This window comes from Lolium rigidum, chromosome 2, assembly GCF_022539505.1.
Source record: "Lolium rigidum isolate FL_2022 chromosome 2, APGP_CSIRO_Lrig_0.1, whole genome shotgun sequence".
Taxonomy (NCBI): Eukaryota; Viridiplantae; Streptophyta; class Magnoliopsida; order Poales; family Poaceae; genus Lolium; species Lolium rigidum.
The window spans coordinates 39,099,904-39,114,077 of record NC_061509.1 but is presented as its reverse complement, the minus strand read 5'-3'; the positions used below and the strand labels follow the sequence as shown (position 1 = coordinate 39,114,077).

General features: G+C 43.9%; 3 protein-coding genes across 4 annotated transcripts; 1 reads left to right on the top strand and 2 right to left on the bottom strand.

The window, feature by feature from the left end:
• The first annotated feature begins 177 nt into the window (after positions 1-177).
• LOC124691605 (UTP--glucose-1-phosphate uridylyltransferase-like) lies at positions 178-3,991 on the top strand. Its single transcript, XM_047224901.1, has 21 exons — positions 178-236; positions 375-422; positions 523-614; positions 739-829; positions 960-1,020; positions 1,138-1,215; positions 1,305-1,355; positions 1,458-1,531; positions 1,621-1,693; positions 1,769-1,826; positions 1,927-1,973; positions 2,049-2,114; positions 2,266-2,298; positions 2,409-2,461; positions 2,540-2,615; positions 2,736-2,792; positions 2,880-2,963; positions 3,037-3,135; positions 3,233-3,337; positions 3,567-3,638; positions 3,905-3,991. Exons 1-21 carry the CDS (start codon positions 178-180, stop codon positions 3,929-3,931), a joined length of 1,404 nt encoding a protein of 467 aa, XP_047080857.1. The 3' UTR covers positions 3,932-3,991.
• Positions 3,992-4,191: 200 nt separating this feature from the next.
• LOC124691606 (peptidyl-prolyl cis-trans isomerase FKBP18, chloroplastic-like) lies at positions 4,192-5,710 on the bottom strand. The gene is made up of 6 exons (XM_047224902.1): positions 5,408-5,710; positions 5,065-5,135; positions 4,895-4,981; positions 4,636-4,785; positions 4,497-4,556; positions 4,192-4,407 (listed from the first exon to the last, which is right to left on the bottom strand). The coding sequence occupies exons 1-6, from the start codon at positions 5,658-5,660 to the stop codon at positions 4,345-4,347; spliced, it is 684 nt and encodes a 227-aa protein (XP_047080858.1). The 5' UTR covers positions 5,661-5,710; the 3' UTR covers positions 4,192-4,344.
• Positions 5,711-6,167: 457 nt separating this feature from the next.
• LOC124691604 (glutamate receptor 3.1-like) lies at positions 6,168-12,675 on the bottom strand. 2 transcript variants are annotated; one of them, XM_047224899.1, is made up of 7 exons: positions 12,548-12,675; positions 9,613-9,951; positions 8,165-9,513; positions 7,811-8,088; positions 7,424-7,455; positions 6,921-7,327; positions 6,168-6,820 (listed from the first exon to the last, which is right to left on the bottom strand). In XM_047224899.1, the coding sequence occupies exons 2-7, from the start codon at positions 9,875-9,877 to the stop codon at positions 6,386-6,388; spliced, it is 2,766 nt and encodes a 921-aa protein (XP_047080855.1). In that variant the 5' UTR covers positions 9,878-9,951; positions 12,548-12,675; the 3' UTR covers positions 6,168-6,385. The 2 variants fall into 2 exon arrangements, with proteins under 2 accessions (XP_047080855.1, XP_047080856.1); XM_047224900.1 differs by lacking the exon at positions 12,548-12,675 and adding an exon at positions 10,914-10,996.
• Between the last annotated feature and the right edge of the window lie 1,499 nt (positions 12,676-14,174).

The following is a 14,174-nucleotide window of genomic DNA, read 5'->3' as shown; positions in this document are numbered from 1 at the left end:
TCGAAAAAGTGTGAGGAAAAGGCGGTTAACGGTCCGGCCGTTAACTTCGCGCGCGTCTCCTTATTTGCTCTTCCCTGTTCCTTGTATAAATAGCCAGCGTTGGCCCCTTCTCCTACCTCCGACGACCCTCCTCTTCCCTTCCCACAAAAACATCTCCCTCCCCACGTACACGCGACAATGGCGGACGAGAAGCTGGCCAAGCTGCGCGAGGCCGTCGCCGGCCTCGGCCAGATCAGGTCGGGATCGGCATTGCTGCAATGCTGTCTTCGCCTTGCCTCTGGATACCAATCTTTGCATTCCGCTCTCTCTCTCTGTGTCTGTCTTGCCTGACGGATTTGCTTGATTAATCTGTCTCCGTTTGTCATTGCATGCAGCGACAACGAGAAGTCCGGGTTCATCAGCCTCGTCTCCCGCTACCTCAGGTAATCGACTCAACGTATCCGCAGAAGCGATCGTTTCGTCTCCGTTCGTTCACCAACGATCTGACCTGACCGTGCTGAATGCATGTTTGTCGACGGGAAGTGGCGACGAGGAGCACATCGAGTGGCCCAAGATCCACACCCCCACCGACGAGGTGGTGGTGCCCTACGACACCCTTGATGCCCCGCCCGAAGGTGCGTGCCGCAATGCCACAACCATCTTCATCATCATCTTTTTCTTCTTATTCGGCGTCGACAAAATCTTGGATTTAATCTTGATGTTGCCGCCGATGACCATCTGCTGAAAAAAAAAATGCAGACCTGCAGGCGACCAAGGCGCTGCTCGACAAGCTCGCCGTGCTCAAGCTCAACGGCGGACTCGGTACTACCATGGGATGCACAGGACCAAAGTAAGTGACCACATCCAGGAAGAACAAAAAGAAATAGATGGACAGAAGAAATAATTCGCTTGATTCCTCCATATGCATGCCGCTGAATTTGATATCGACAAACAAAATTATATGTCGATGAACGTTGCAGGTCGGTCATCGAGGTGCGCAACGGGTTCACATTCCTCGACCTGATCGTGCTCCAGATCGAGGTGGGGGGTCGAACTCAAACTTCATGCCCCGTTCATCATTCACTGTCACATTTCAGATTCAGATAACAGTTTGCTGTCTTGTAAGACAAATTTCAGTGACACTCTTTCGTTTAACAGTCCCTCAACAAGAAGTACGGCAGCAACGTGCCCCTGCTTCTGATGAACTCCTTCAACACCCATGACGACACCTTGAAGGTATGCTCATCATCAACCAAATCTCCCTTGAAATTGGCTATTTAACTGGATGATTTTTCTGAATGCTGATTGGTATGCTTGCGCTGCAGATTGTCGAGAAATACGCCAACTCAAGCATCGACATCCACACGTTCAATCAGGTATGTCAAACCAGATTTTGTTTTTCTTACAAACTTTCTTGCACCATGCTTGTTCTATCTTCCAAATATGCTGCTGACATTTAAAAAAATGCTCCAATGCAGAGCCAGTATCCTCGCGTGGTAGCCGATGAGTTCTTGCCATGGCCTTCCAAGGGGAAGACCGACAAGGATGGCTGGTAAAGTATTCTTGTTCATAACCAGATCACCAAATTCATTTTTAACGGCAAAAACATATCAATTACCTGTACACAACACAAATATGAAGGTACCCTCCTGGCCATGGTGATATCTTCCCATCCCTGATGAACAGCGGCAAGCTCGATCTACTGCTCTCACAGGTTTGCAATCATCTGCTGAAAATTTTCTAAACCCAAGTATTCCATGAATGTAACATCACTCTTTTGACATTGCAGGGAAAAGAGTATGTGTTCATCGCAAACTCGGATAACTTGGGTGCTATAGTGGACATGAGTATCCTTATGTAGAACCTATATTCATTATTATTTGCTTTGACAAAACTTTCCAGTAATGAAAAAGAGATAACCTGCTTATTTACTTAATTATTGAATAGAGATACTGAACCATTTGATCCAGAAGCAGAATGAGTACTGTATGGAGGTATGTAACTGCATAATATCTGTTGAAGAAATATTGCCTTTGGTTGGTTGGTAAAATTTAACAGCCTTCCTTCAGGTTACCCCGAAAACTTTGGCTGATGTGAAAGGCGGCACACTGATTTCCTACGAAGGAAGGGTTCAGGTTAACTTATATTTCCTCCTCCCCTGCAAAAAAAAACTTATATTTCCTCCTTGTTGTCGTATAAGTTTGCAAACCAGTTTTATGAATGCCTGTTGGAACTGAATTGCATCTGGAAACATAACGACAACGATTTTCCCTTTTATTTTTTCAGCTTCTCGAGATTGCACAAGTTCCTGATGCACATGTAAGTCATAATCTAGTAATTACAATGACATAACAAATGATTATAAAATCAGACAGAAATTACTGTAGATATTTTTTCTGAGTTTGCTTCTGCATTTTGCTGAAACTTAGGTGGATGAGTTCAAATCAATTGAGAAATTCAAGATATTCAACACCAACAATCTGTAAGTGAATTCATAGAGTCCATTTCAGTTTTAAAATATCATTCCAACGTCATATAATACTGCTGCCTGCTTTCTTAGATGGGTGAACTTGAAGGCTATCAAGCGCCTTGTCGAGGCTGATGCACTCAAGATGGAGATCATTCCAAACCCTAAGGTAATAATGCATTTCGATGAACTCTTCTTACAGAAATATTGCTTCATGAGCTTGTTACTTCTTAGCTATGATTTGTGAAGAACTTAACAAAGCTTGTGATGGACAACAAACACGTTTCAGGAAGTTGAAGGCGTGAAAGTTCTTCAGTTGGAAACAGCAGCTGGTGCCGCAATCAGGGTACTACCAAAATACCATTTAAAAATATATTGATTATTATACCTGTATCCTGCATATAAACATGACAATCCTATTTTGTCGGAACAGTTCTTTGACCACGCCATTGGTATGAATGTTCCAAGGTCCCGGTTCCTACCAGTAAAGGCGACATCAGATTTGCAGCTAGTACAGGTTTGCATGATTTGGCGAATAAACTCTTTAGGTCAACTCTCCTATTTATAACTGAATTTTTTTCACCTTGTAGTCTGATCTGTACACCTTGGTTGATGGCTTCGTTACACGGAATTCAGCTAGAACAGATCCATCAAATCCCTCGATTGAGCTAGGCCCTGAGTTCAAGAAGGTCAAGCTCTAACCTTAATTCTTCACAAAAAGGGAACATCAGTTTTTTAGAGCTCCAAATGCAAATAAGATGGTCTTCTTTCTTCATGTAATGGCAGGTTGGGAGCTTCCTCGGTCGCTTCAAATCGATTCCAAGTATTGTTGAGCTCGACAGCTTGAAGGTTTCCGGTGATGTTTGGTTTGGTTCTGGCATTGTGCTGAAGGTATCTCCAACAATTTGTTAAACTATTACAATCTTTCTTGTAGTACCAGCTCTGAGACAACATTTCCAGAACATTTGCTACATGCATTTTTAATTCTTACACAAATCTTTATCACGATAATGTGCAGCTTTGCTTCTCACATGATTCTTGTCCTGAGTTATGACTATTTAAGAAAATACATATCTCACCATATTTAAAACATGGATGATGACACTTTCAAATTTTATAGGGCAAGGTGACCATCACAGCAAAACCAGGTGTGAAGCTGGAAATCCCAGATGGCAAAGTGATCGAGAACAAGGTATCTTTCCCCAAGATACACACACTTACCGGTCTTTCAAGAATTTTGCAGTTTAAGAAAAAAAATCAAAGTTCGAGTGTGCTTATTTTTTTACGTGAGGTCTGTGGTAATTTTGAAGTGAAACGGTTGCATTAATAACATGTCTCAACAATTAGAATTCCTACAAAATTGACTATTGTTCAGCATTTCATGTCTAGATCAAAAGGCAATCTGGCAGCACCCACTGATTTTCTTTTTAAACAAGAGTATGTATTCTTTTATTTCAGGACATCAACGGCGTTGAGGACCTTTGAATGAGCACCAGATCGTGCTGTCTTCACAGTGGCGGATGAATATGACCATTTCTATAGAATCATACAGGCACCATAAAATTGTGGTGAATATGTTTTGTACCATTTTGCTGCAACACGATTAATGATAAATCCAAGTAACGATTTTCACCTACTTAAGTTTTGCTTCTGGTACTGGAATTTTCACATTTCAAACAAGTCCTTTCCAGGCATACAATTTTTGAAAAAATAAAGCAAAAGCTTTGCATCTCAACACATCGACAGATATCCAGGCAAAATATATTGTCATCGTATTTCTCACGTACATGTATGGTTAACGAGAACGAAAAAGTATAAAATAGGCACATTCCTCTAAAATTTGTGAAAGTTCACAAGTACCTCATCAATCTTTCACATTCAGTGCAAAACGAGAATGGTCAATTTTCTGCAGGAGGGATCACTTGCAAGAGCTCTATATTCAGTTCAAAACTAGCATCAGGCTGCAAAGAAGCATGGAATCAAACCATGGTGCGTCAGTAAGTCGAAGTGCTCAGATACCTAATCAGACTACAAGACACTGGAGTTTTACCGGTATCTCGTTCAAGCCCTTTTTCGCATAGCCGAGCTCCGGGGGAACAATGACCCTCCTCTGTACAACAAAAACAGAGGATCAGGTCAGTAATATAGTAAAGAGGGAAAGTCCCTTCACTTGTGCCAGTTCTCCGTACCTTTCCCCCTACTTTCATCCCCTCGGTTATCATGTACATAGCCGCCGGAGGCTTTGGTGAAGCCTGTGCGGAGTACAGCCCATTGGCGGTGTCCGCGAAGTCCCGCTTTCTCTCTTTTCCAGGCAGCGATCCGACAGTGAACACGTAAGGCTACTAGAGGAAGGCACGCAAACATCTTAGTTCTGATTGTCCTAAACGAGTATTTCTACCACTAGCACACAAAGATGGGGAGGAGTACTCAGTCAGTTTGCCACATAACCTGCGCGATGCTCCGGTTCCCTGCTAGGAGCTTCGCTTCGCGGCTCGACACCACCGTGATGCTCCGGTATATGCAGTCGAAATGCACCTACAGCAAAGAACATCAGCAGCAATCAATTTCAGTTTAGGAATGAAGGATGCTGCTAGCATTTTTTTTTTCAATTAATTTACCTGAACAGTTGACCCCTTCACAGCAGTCGGGCCCTTCCCTTCGACAAGATCATAGTACTTCAGGCCGTCAGCTGCTCACAATAGTTTCCCAGGTCAGATTAATCAGATAACACAAAGTGGAGCTCAAATTTTTAGACAATATACTGAAGATTCGTGACTCGGAAAGTCTATAATTTTGAACGTAAGCTGTATTTGCAATTATGAATACCAAACAGATTATTATTTAACAGCAAATAATCCGACGCTAATCAGCGTCAGTCGAGAACGAGCATGCTTTGGGGAAAAAAATCTGAGCAGAAACCAAGAAACCAGCAGCGCAGGTACGGGATGCGCGCTGACGTACGTGTAGACGCGTAATCCTCTGGCCGTACGGTCTGGCGGCCCCTCCTCGCGGCGAGCGCTGGCAGCGGGGAGACGGCGGTGAGGAAGCCGGCCGAGAGGAGAAGCTGCGCGGCCACCCTCCGCCGGGAGAGGTGGCATGCCACGGCCGTCTCCCTTGGAGCAGGCGGCGTAGGGGGAGCAGGGGAGGGGAGCCGAGGGCGGTGGAAGGTTCTAGAAGGCAGTGCCGAGGGAGCCATCGACGGCGGAGGAGACATGGGGAAGGATGGCGCGCGCTAAGCTCAACTGACGCCACTGCTTCAGGTCAGCATATTATCCAGAAATGGTAGAGTACAAAATTATCAGAATATTCCATTTTCCCTTTTATACCTCCCAATTTATTTATTTTAGTGATATTATTCAAATTGTATGTTCTGTGTACTTTAGTTTATGATAATTGATGTATACAGTACAGTACAAATTGTGGAATGTGTAATAAGAGGAAAAAACATATGTGCTCACAAGCAAACTAGTACTACAGTACTACTACCTGTTATATTCTGATGAGAGCTTCTGCATGTTTAGACTGTATTGCCTTGTAAGACTGCGGCTTCAGCTTCCAATGGTGAATGGTAATTAATTGCACTTGAATCAAGAACATCGCAAGTTTTTTTGCTGGGGCATAGAAATTTAAATCTCTGTAGTTTCACACAAAATAAAATGAAAGACTTGCCTGTGTGATCACATCCATCCAGGCAACAACCATCTAAGATAACTCTGACTTGTCACTCAAACAAACACATTCCTTCCATTCATAATAACATCAAGGACAAGAGTTGCTTCTATACAATTTTCCATGTTGGCAGATACCTAAGGAACTCAAATCCCCTACACAGCCTCTCAACCTATTTCCCCGTCAATTAAATTGGGCAAACTGACCCGCAAGATGTTGCATCTCGGGTCGAAAACATATAATAATATATCTTAGCTTTGTACACATCAACTAGCTTTCTATATCAACAACGCTGCCACTCCTAACTGGCCTCGCAGGCCTCTCGATGTCAAGAGCAGAAAGGCTGCCTGTCGAGCTCGCAGGCAGGCTCTGGGACCGCTTCTTCCTGTTCTTTGGCGGCTCCTTGTCATCGACGAACGAGATAAATCTTCGGAGGCTCTTCTTTGGCTCATGTCTCAGGTATTTGCGAAGCATGATGCCGAAGTAGATGAGTAGTGCGAGGATGCACGCCACACCGCAGATGAGAAACAGCCCCCAGAAGCTCTCGAGGCGGAGCTGGTTCGAGTCGATGAACTCGTTGGTGTCAGTCGCACACTCGCCGGTCTTGAGCCACTTGTCGTGGATCCGCTGCAGCTCCCCATTCTCTGAAAGTGACAGGATCGCGGTGGACAGGTCTACTTGCAAAGGGGAGTCCCTTGGAAATGCCTGTCAGAGTGAACTTTGTAAGGTGCTAGCCTTTAATTCGTGAAAGAAAGTAGGCGTAGTTTTTAGAATTCAACCACAGATAAGATTCAGGTGTACTTACAAAGCCCCATCCTCTGCTGGTGAAATCTGAGCCAGCTACTGCAATCTTGCAGTAACTTGACAAGAACAGTTCGACATAGGGTCGCTCATCGATAATGGCCATAACGCCTCCTTTCTTAGGGCCTAGCTTGAGGGCTTCAGCGTATTGTTGGGGAGAACCGAGAGGTCTTAACCTTGAACGTGATATGTTTAGTTCCTTGACCATGTATTCTTGTGCAAAAGAACCCACTTGAAAACCAACAGGATCATCGCTATTTTTCAGGTCATCAATTCCTCTTATAGAAGTATCAAGTTGTTGCACGGTCAGAATGGAAGTAAGACTCGCAGTGTAGCTGGATTGAATGATCAAAACAACAAATAACCATATGAGCAGGACACCACGCCCTAAGGTGCTCATCGTGTTTTCTCCTGGGAACAGATACAGATGTGAAACACATGAGTCAGAACAGAATGTTACTCATACAAATAAAAAAGAAACGGGATGTAGAAGGTTGGTTTACTCACTGTGCGCAAAGAATAAAGTTGAAAAGCTGAACCTGCAGACAATCAAAACTGAGATTATAATTTGAGAGTGAAGAAACACTACACCATGATAGCATTTGGCAGCACATTTGGAGAGGTACATGAAAACATAAGAGAAATAGAGTAGCACGTCCTTATATTATACGAGAATAGACTGAATATCCTCTATACCTCTCACCACAAGACTTATGCTCACTAGTAATAGCTTCGTTTGTGGATGTTAACTGGCAAGGTTATTTTAAGGTGCTAGCAGTATACAATATATTGCATACGGCTTGTAGAAAGTAGAAACTGCAACATTTGTAAGAAAACTAAACTGAAATACATGTAGCCGATACAAAAGTCAAAAGGTGCAAGTCAGCTTCTTACCAGAAAATAGTTATCATTTGTTGTCGTGGTGAACCGCGGAATTCATCATTGATTCGATGTTCAAGAACCCAAACAACCACACCCACAACAAGAAAGAACACCCCTGTAATACACCACATCTCCAATGTAAATGGCTGCAAAAATGCCCAGGATGTTGTAATATGCTTTTTAACCGGAGACAAGATAACCAAGCCTGTTTCAATGAACGGCTGGGTGAAATCAGCAATCACTGTCCGGTTCATGGTGATTGCGACATCTCCTATTGCTCCATCAAACTCCTGCAGGATAAGATAACCCTGGTCAATATGGCATGATGGGATGTGTAGAAGAAGACAAAAAACATTGTGTACTTACATTTGATTCAATCATCTGTACGAGTTTGTCATAATGAGGATTTTCAGTACCACTCCCAAAAGGTACAAACTTGTATGTAACTGGATAAGGAAGCAGAGCCAATGCCTGAGTAAAGACATCGATGCAATAGCCCTTCATTGACCCAGTAACATTGTCTTTCGTGACAAACTCTCTGAAGCTGAATCTGTTGGGAACACCAATTCTCAACTCCTTGGCATTAGAAGGAAAAACCCAGCCTCGAGGTCTCTGTGCAGTTTCCCCAGGCCAAATAACATCGTACAAACGTTCATTGGCTAGGGAAACATTAGGAGGCTTTGAATATAGATCCTCTGGAGGGATGGTTGATAACAAACCCGAATAATTTGACCAAAAACCAATTGTCCGCATGCCATTACCGAGGATGTTTATGATGTCATATGCAGGATGAATGAGGTCACCAGAAGCATCAAATTGTACTTTCCCAGACACCCCAGTGAAGTTTACCTTTCTAATCTTCTCACGTAATTTATTTCCCATGTCAAAAATACTCATTGCTTCAAGGTGAAGAGTTCCCCCAGTTGCATCACGCAACCTTGAGTCGTTTGAAAAGGAAATCCTCCCACCATCATCGAAGAAGGCATCCAGAGCATGAGCTAATGCCCACACGCTATCATAAACTTGAAAACCATAGGAACTTAAACGAAGATCACTATGGTTGTACTTCTTACTTTGCCTGCTCCACTTGGAGACCAAACTACTCTTCATCTTTGAGTTGGGGATGTGTGGCCTTAAAGTAAGAACACCTTGCATCCCATATATAATGTCAGCAGGAACAGATGAATTGGAATCAAGATAAGAAGAAAGCCAGTCAGTTGCAATCCATACATAGCCATTGCCCATCATGTTTAGCCGGTTCGCCATAGAGAAAAGCCTGAGTCCAGGTGCAGCACCAGTATGGAGGATGATAACACGAGACTCCACATAACTGACACTGACTAACAAATTTATGAGGTCACTATTTTTAGCATTGGCAGGAAACCCAACCTTGTAGGAAATTTTGCAGCGCTTTGCTGTAAGTGCATCATCCAAAGCAGCAATACCATTTCGACCATAATCGTCATCAATGTATACAGCAGTGACTATCTTCCACCTGTTGTAGTCAACAACTGCTGCCACAGCCGCCATTTGATAGAGATCACTAGGAGCAGTCCTAACAAAGAAAGGGAACTGTATCGATGAAAGAGTTGCATCAGACGCAAATGACATTAAAGGGACCCGGAGCTCATTTGCAACATATGAGATGATATGAGCAATTGTGGAGCACTGGGGGCCAATGATTGCAATAGCATCAGTCTCCATGAACTGCAAAGCTGATACAAGGAATACGGTACCATCATCAGAACTCTAGAACAGAAGCAAACACTATTTTACCAACACAAAATGAACGAGTGATGTTATAGTTGGTCTACCTTGAACCATGCCAAGGAAACCATCTAAGCAACTTGCATCCTTCATTAGAACATTTAATGTAGTTCCATTCAAAACTGTTGGATCAGAGTTGATATCCTCCAAGGCAGCATGGATGGCAACCTCCGAAACACCTCCAGTGGTGGAGTTCAATTGAAGAATGGACCCAATATTCACAACAGGAGGCCTTGCAGCTAAGCTCCGGCAGATGCTATTAGGGAACAGAAGCAGGGACAGAACCAACGGCATGAGAAAAGCTATCTCCATTGTGCCTCAAATGGTGCAAAAGCTACTGCACGCTTATCCACATGCTAGAAAATTATTGATGAGTACTAAAAAACCTGCAAAAAAAAGATACAATGATTGTTAATTGCTATTGTGACACCAGTGCACTCTGTTTTCCCTAAATTAGCATAGTCCACAAACATGAGTATCAACATTCCTCGGTTCAAAAGTTGAAAGGGAAACAGCAATGAAGAAGTAAATGTCAATTTAATACGACCAATCAACAGATCGAATATCTCGAAGAAAAGCAACTTGACAGAAGAAAGACAGGCTATTAGACAGAATGCATTCATGTGTAGTAGGCATCACTTGTACCATTTATGCCATTCACTAAGACTACTCCTAGGAAGAAAAAATATAGAGATCCTAGGTTCGCCCGGCAAGCATCCCCCATTTTTGCTCATACATGTGGTCTCATCCAAGGAAAAATCAAGAAGTGGTATGGTCCTTCCATGAAATGCTAATCTCTCCACAAAATCCAGATTGGGGCCAAACTATTTGCTAGGCAGAGAACAAAAGCTGCGGGGCCAAACCTTTGGATTATGCAATGCATTTATTACATTCCTTCACCCTCATTGTGTCAATCAGACAGCAAGCAAACAAACAATCAAGCAGATTTTATCAGGATACTTTGCTTCCTGCAAAAAGGAAACAGCGCCTGAAATGGCAAGCCACAAACCAAAGTAAGCACCGATTCCAGCATTCTATGCGTTTCGTGCTTATTTTGTACTAACTGAAGATAAATTAAATGGTCTGAGACACGAAAGAGACCAGACGAGCCGACACTTTGCGGCAATCGGTCGAACACCTTAAATGCAGCAAGAAACAGCGGGCCACCATTACCGGGAGATCAGCGGGCAGCTGCCAGAATCGAATGAGGGGGCCGTCCGAGAACGCAGCTCTCCCTCGAATTCCTCACTCGGAACCCAAGAAACGGCGGGCATTGGCAGCAGGAGGGGAGAAGGTGGGGATTCGAGAGCAAGAAAAACAGTCAGAGGACCAGAGATTTCAGACTTACGGATTGGATTCAGTACTCCAAACTGGTCTCCACCGGCTGCTAGATGGCTCTCTGGTTGTTGCGGCGGTGGCGCTCGACTCCTCAGGCACTAGGAGAGGAGGAGGAGCAGGACTCCATGACAGCAACCCCGAGCTGCTTCTGTTGAGCTAATGTATTTTTTTAGGTGAAGGGTATTATAGCTCATGTATTATATTCCTTGTGTCAATCAGTCAGCAAGCAAGCAAACAAACAGACAGAATATGCGCAGGATACTATGCTTAAGGCCAAGTACTTCCTGCAAGAGGAAAAAAGAAGCAATGCCTAAAATGGCAAGCTACCAAAGCAAACTAGGCATAGATTCCAGTATTCCATGCGTTTCATACTTATTTAGTACTACTAGCTTTTGATAAACTAAATGGGCTGAAACACAGAGGAGGGCACACTTTGCGGCAATCCATCAAACACCTTAAGGGTGGCAAGAAGCAGCGGGTAACGCCTTAAGGCTGGATTATGCAACGCATTTATTATATTCCTTGAGTCAATAAGACAGCAACCAGGCAAGCAAATAGCAAGCCACGAATCAACTACGCGCAGATTCCAGCATTCCATGCCTTTCATGCTCAATTGAGGATAAACCAAATGGACTGAAACATAAAGGAGACCGGACGGACCGACACTTTGCCCCAATCAGTCGAACACCTTAAGGTGTTAGCATTAATTTGTTTATATTCCCTAAATTAACATAGCCCATGTAGAAAAGTATCAGCATTTGGAGCTTCAGTTCAAAAGTTGGAAGGAAAACAGCAATGTAGAAGTAAATGTCAATTTGAAGGAAGCAATTACAGTAGCACGATCGATCGACGGATTGAATATCTCGAAGAAAAGCAACTTGACAGAACAAGGACACATGATTTGACCCAAGACATTCGTTTGTAGTAACTAGTAAGCATCACTCATGCCATTTATGTCACCCAGGGACACTACTCCTAGGAAGAAAAGATATACTAGATCATAGGCTCGCCCGGCAAGCATCCCCCGTTTTTGCTCATACATGTGGCCTCATCCAAGGGGAAAAAAAGCAAGAAGCGACGTGGTCCTTGAGTGAAATCCAAACATGCTGCGTGGCCATACTAGTATCTCCACAGAAACCGCCGGGGCAAACTTTGGATTATGCAAGAATCTCATTTATTATATTCCTTCACCCCTTGTGTCAATCAGACAGCATGGAAACGAACAAACAGATTATGTGCAGGATATACCATGCTTAAGGCCAAGCACTTCCCGCAAGAGGAAAAGAGGAAGCCATGCCTGAAATGGCAGGCGACCGGGGCAACCGAGCACAGATTCCAGCACGCGTTTCCTGCTCGGTTAGTAACTGAGGATAAACTGAATGGGCTGAAACACAAAGTGAGGGCCGACACCTTGCGGCAATGAGTCGAACACCTTAAGGGCGGGCGGCAGGAAGCAGCAGGAAACAACCACCACGCACGGCGGCCGTTACCCGCGGATCAGCGGCCGGCATGGGATGGGGGAGCAGTCGGAGAACGCAGCTCGCCCTAGAATTGCCAAGAAACGGCGCGCATTGGCAGGAAGGGAGGGTGGGGATTCGGAAGCAAGAACAGAGTCAGAGGAGGAGGAGAGATTTCGGGACTTACGGATTGGATTCAGCCGACCAAAGAGGGAATCTTGGCCTCCTCCGGCTGCTTGACGGCGGTCGACTCCTCAGGCGGCAGGGAAGGAGGAGCAGGAGGAGGAGGAGGAGCCCATGACGGCGACCGGGAGCAGCTGCCGTTGAGCTCATGGTATTATTTTTAGGTGAAGGGTATTATAGCGGAGGGAGACAGGCAGGGCCAGGGGAGAGGAAGATGGAGATGGTATCACTGACACATGCTTTCCCGCACATGGTAAACATCTTTGTGATCTATACATGTATTTGTCACTTGTACTTCCATCAAAGTTTTGCTATGACTCTTCGATTCACAAATTGGGTTCAGATCAAAGCTTTGTTATGACTATTCACAAAATTTCGAAAATGCAAATACTCCAGAAAGAAAACACTCCCTCTGTCCAGAAATGACGGCGTATAAACTTAGGCAAAAACCGACATTCTCTATGTTTGATCGAGTAAATATACGGAAGTACTAAAATCCGTAGTATGAAATTGGTACCATTTCATGGTATATATTTTCTTCAAATTCTTAGCATGCATTTTAATAGAGGGAACCACCCTATGTGGAAAAAGTAAGTGAGATAAAGTTTGGGAAAACAGAATGACATGTGGGGACTAGGGGATGCATGCATGCGTCGGGACGCTGTTTTTGTGTCCAGCATCCCCCTCATAGAGTCTCTATCGGGGACGCCAGACATAAAATGAGGCGCTATTTAGTTTTGAGGGACGCGACTAAAACTTGTTTTTCTCTATTTTTTGTCCGTCCCTGGACGTTGTTTGGGGGACGCGACTGAAAATGCTCTTATGTTTTATCTCATCTTCTCTTCGACTATACTTGCACAGTCGTAGCCATATATCCTCATCAGAAGGAAGCTGAAAGAGAGCGTTGCTCTCCTTGATGATTTCGACCCTATGCTTGAGCGCATTGATGCCACTACGAACTACATGAACAAAAGAGCAAGGGGTTGATGCAACCCACATCAATAGCGAATGGACCGTGTTCCATGGCATTGAGCTAGCAGAGCTCCCGGATGTCGGCGGCTTCGTACGTGGCACGTTTGAGTTGCACCACCCACTTTTGCACGCTATTGTCAGTGTTGTTTCTCCTATGAAAATCTTCAAGGAAGTTTCCACTGACCACGGATGAAAACAGTTTTCCGGGGGCATTGTCTACGTCTATATATGTGGCGGCATATACTCTCTGTTCCAAAGTGTTGTGCATATTACCTTTGGTCAAAGCCAAATTTGACTTGCATGGAAAAAATATTAACATCTAGTATAACATTGAACCAGTACTATTATATTTGAGCTATCAAGAAACATATTTTCACATTATATGCATTTCAATTATGTAAACATTCATATTTTACTATATGTCTAGTTAAACTTTGCAATGTATATATTACTCTGTATGACTTTGTTCAAAAGCTAATATGCAGAGTGATCTAAAACGCATGGACTATGTGTGAACGTTATACTCGGTGCTTTTTGACTCTCTTCTTTCTTGTACGTGCTGCGTCGGACAAGTGCAAACGACAGGTTGGGCCGTGAACGAATTTCTTAGAACGTGTGGTACACATGGTAGACCAGAGCCGACGTCATCGTCACCTAGT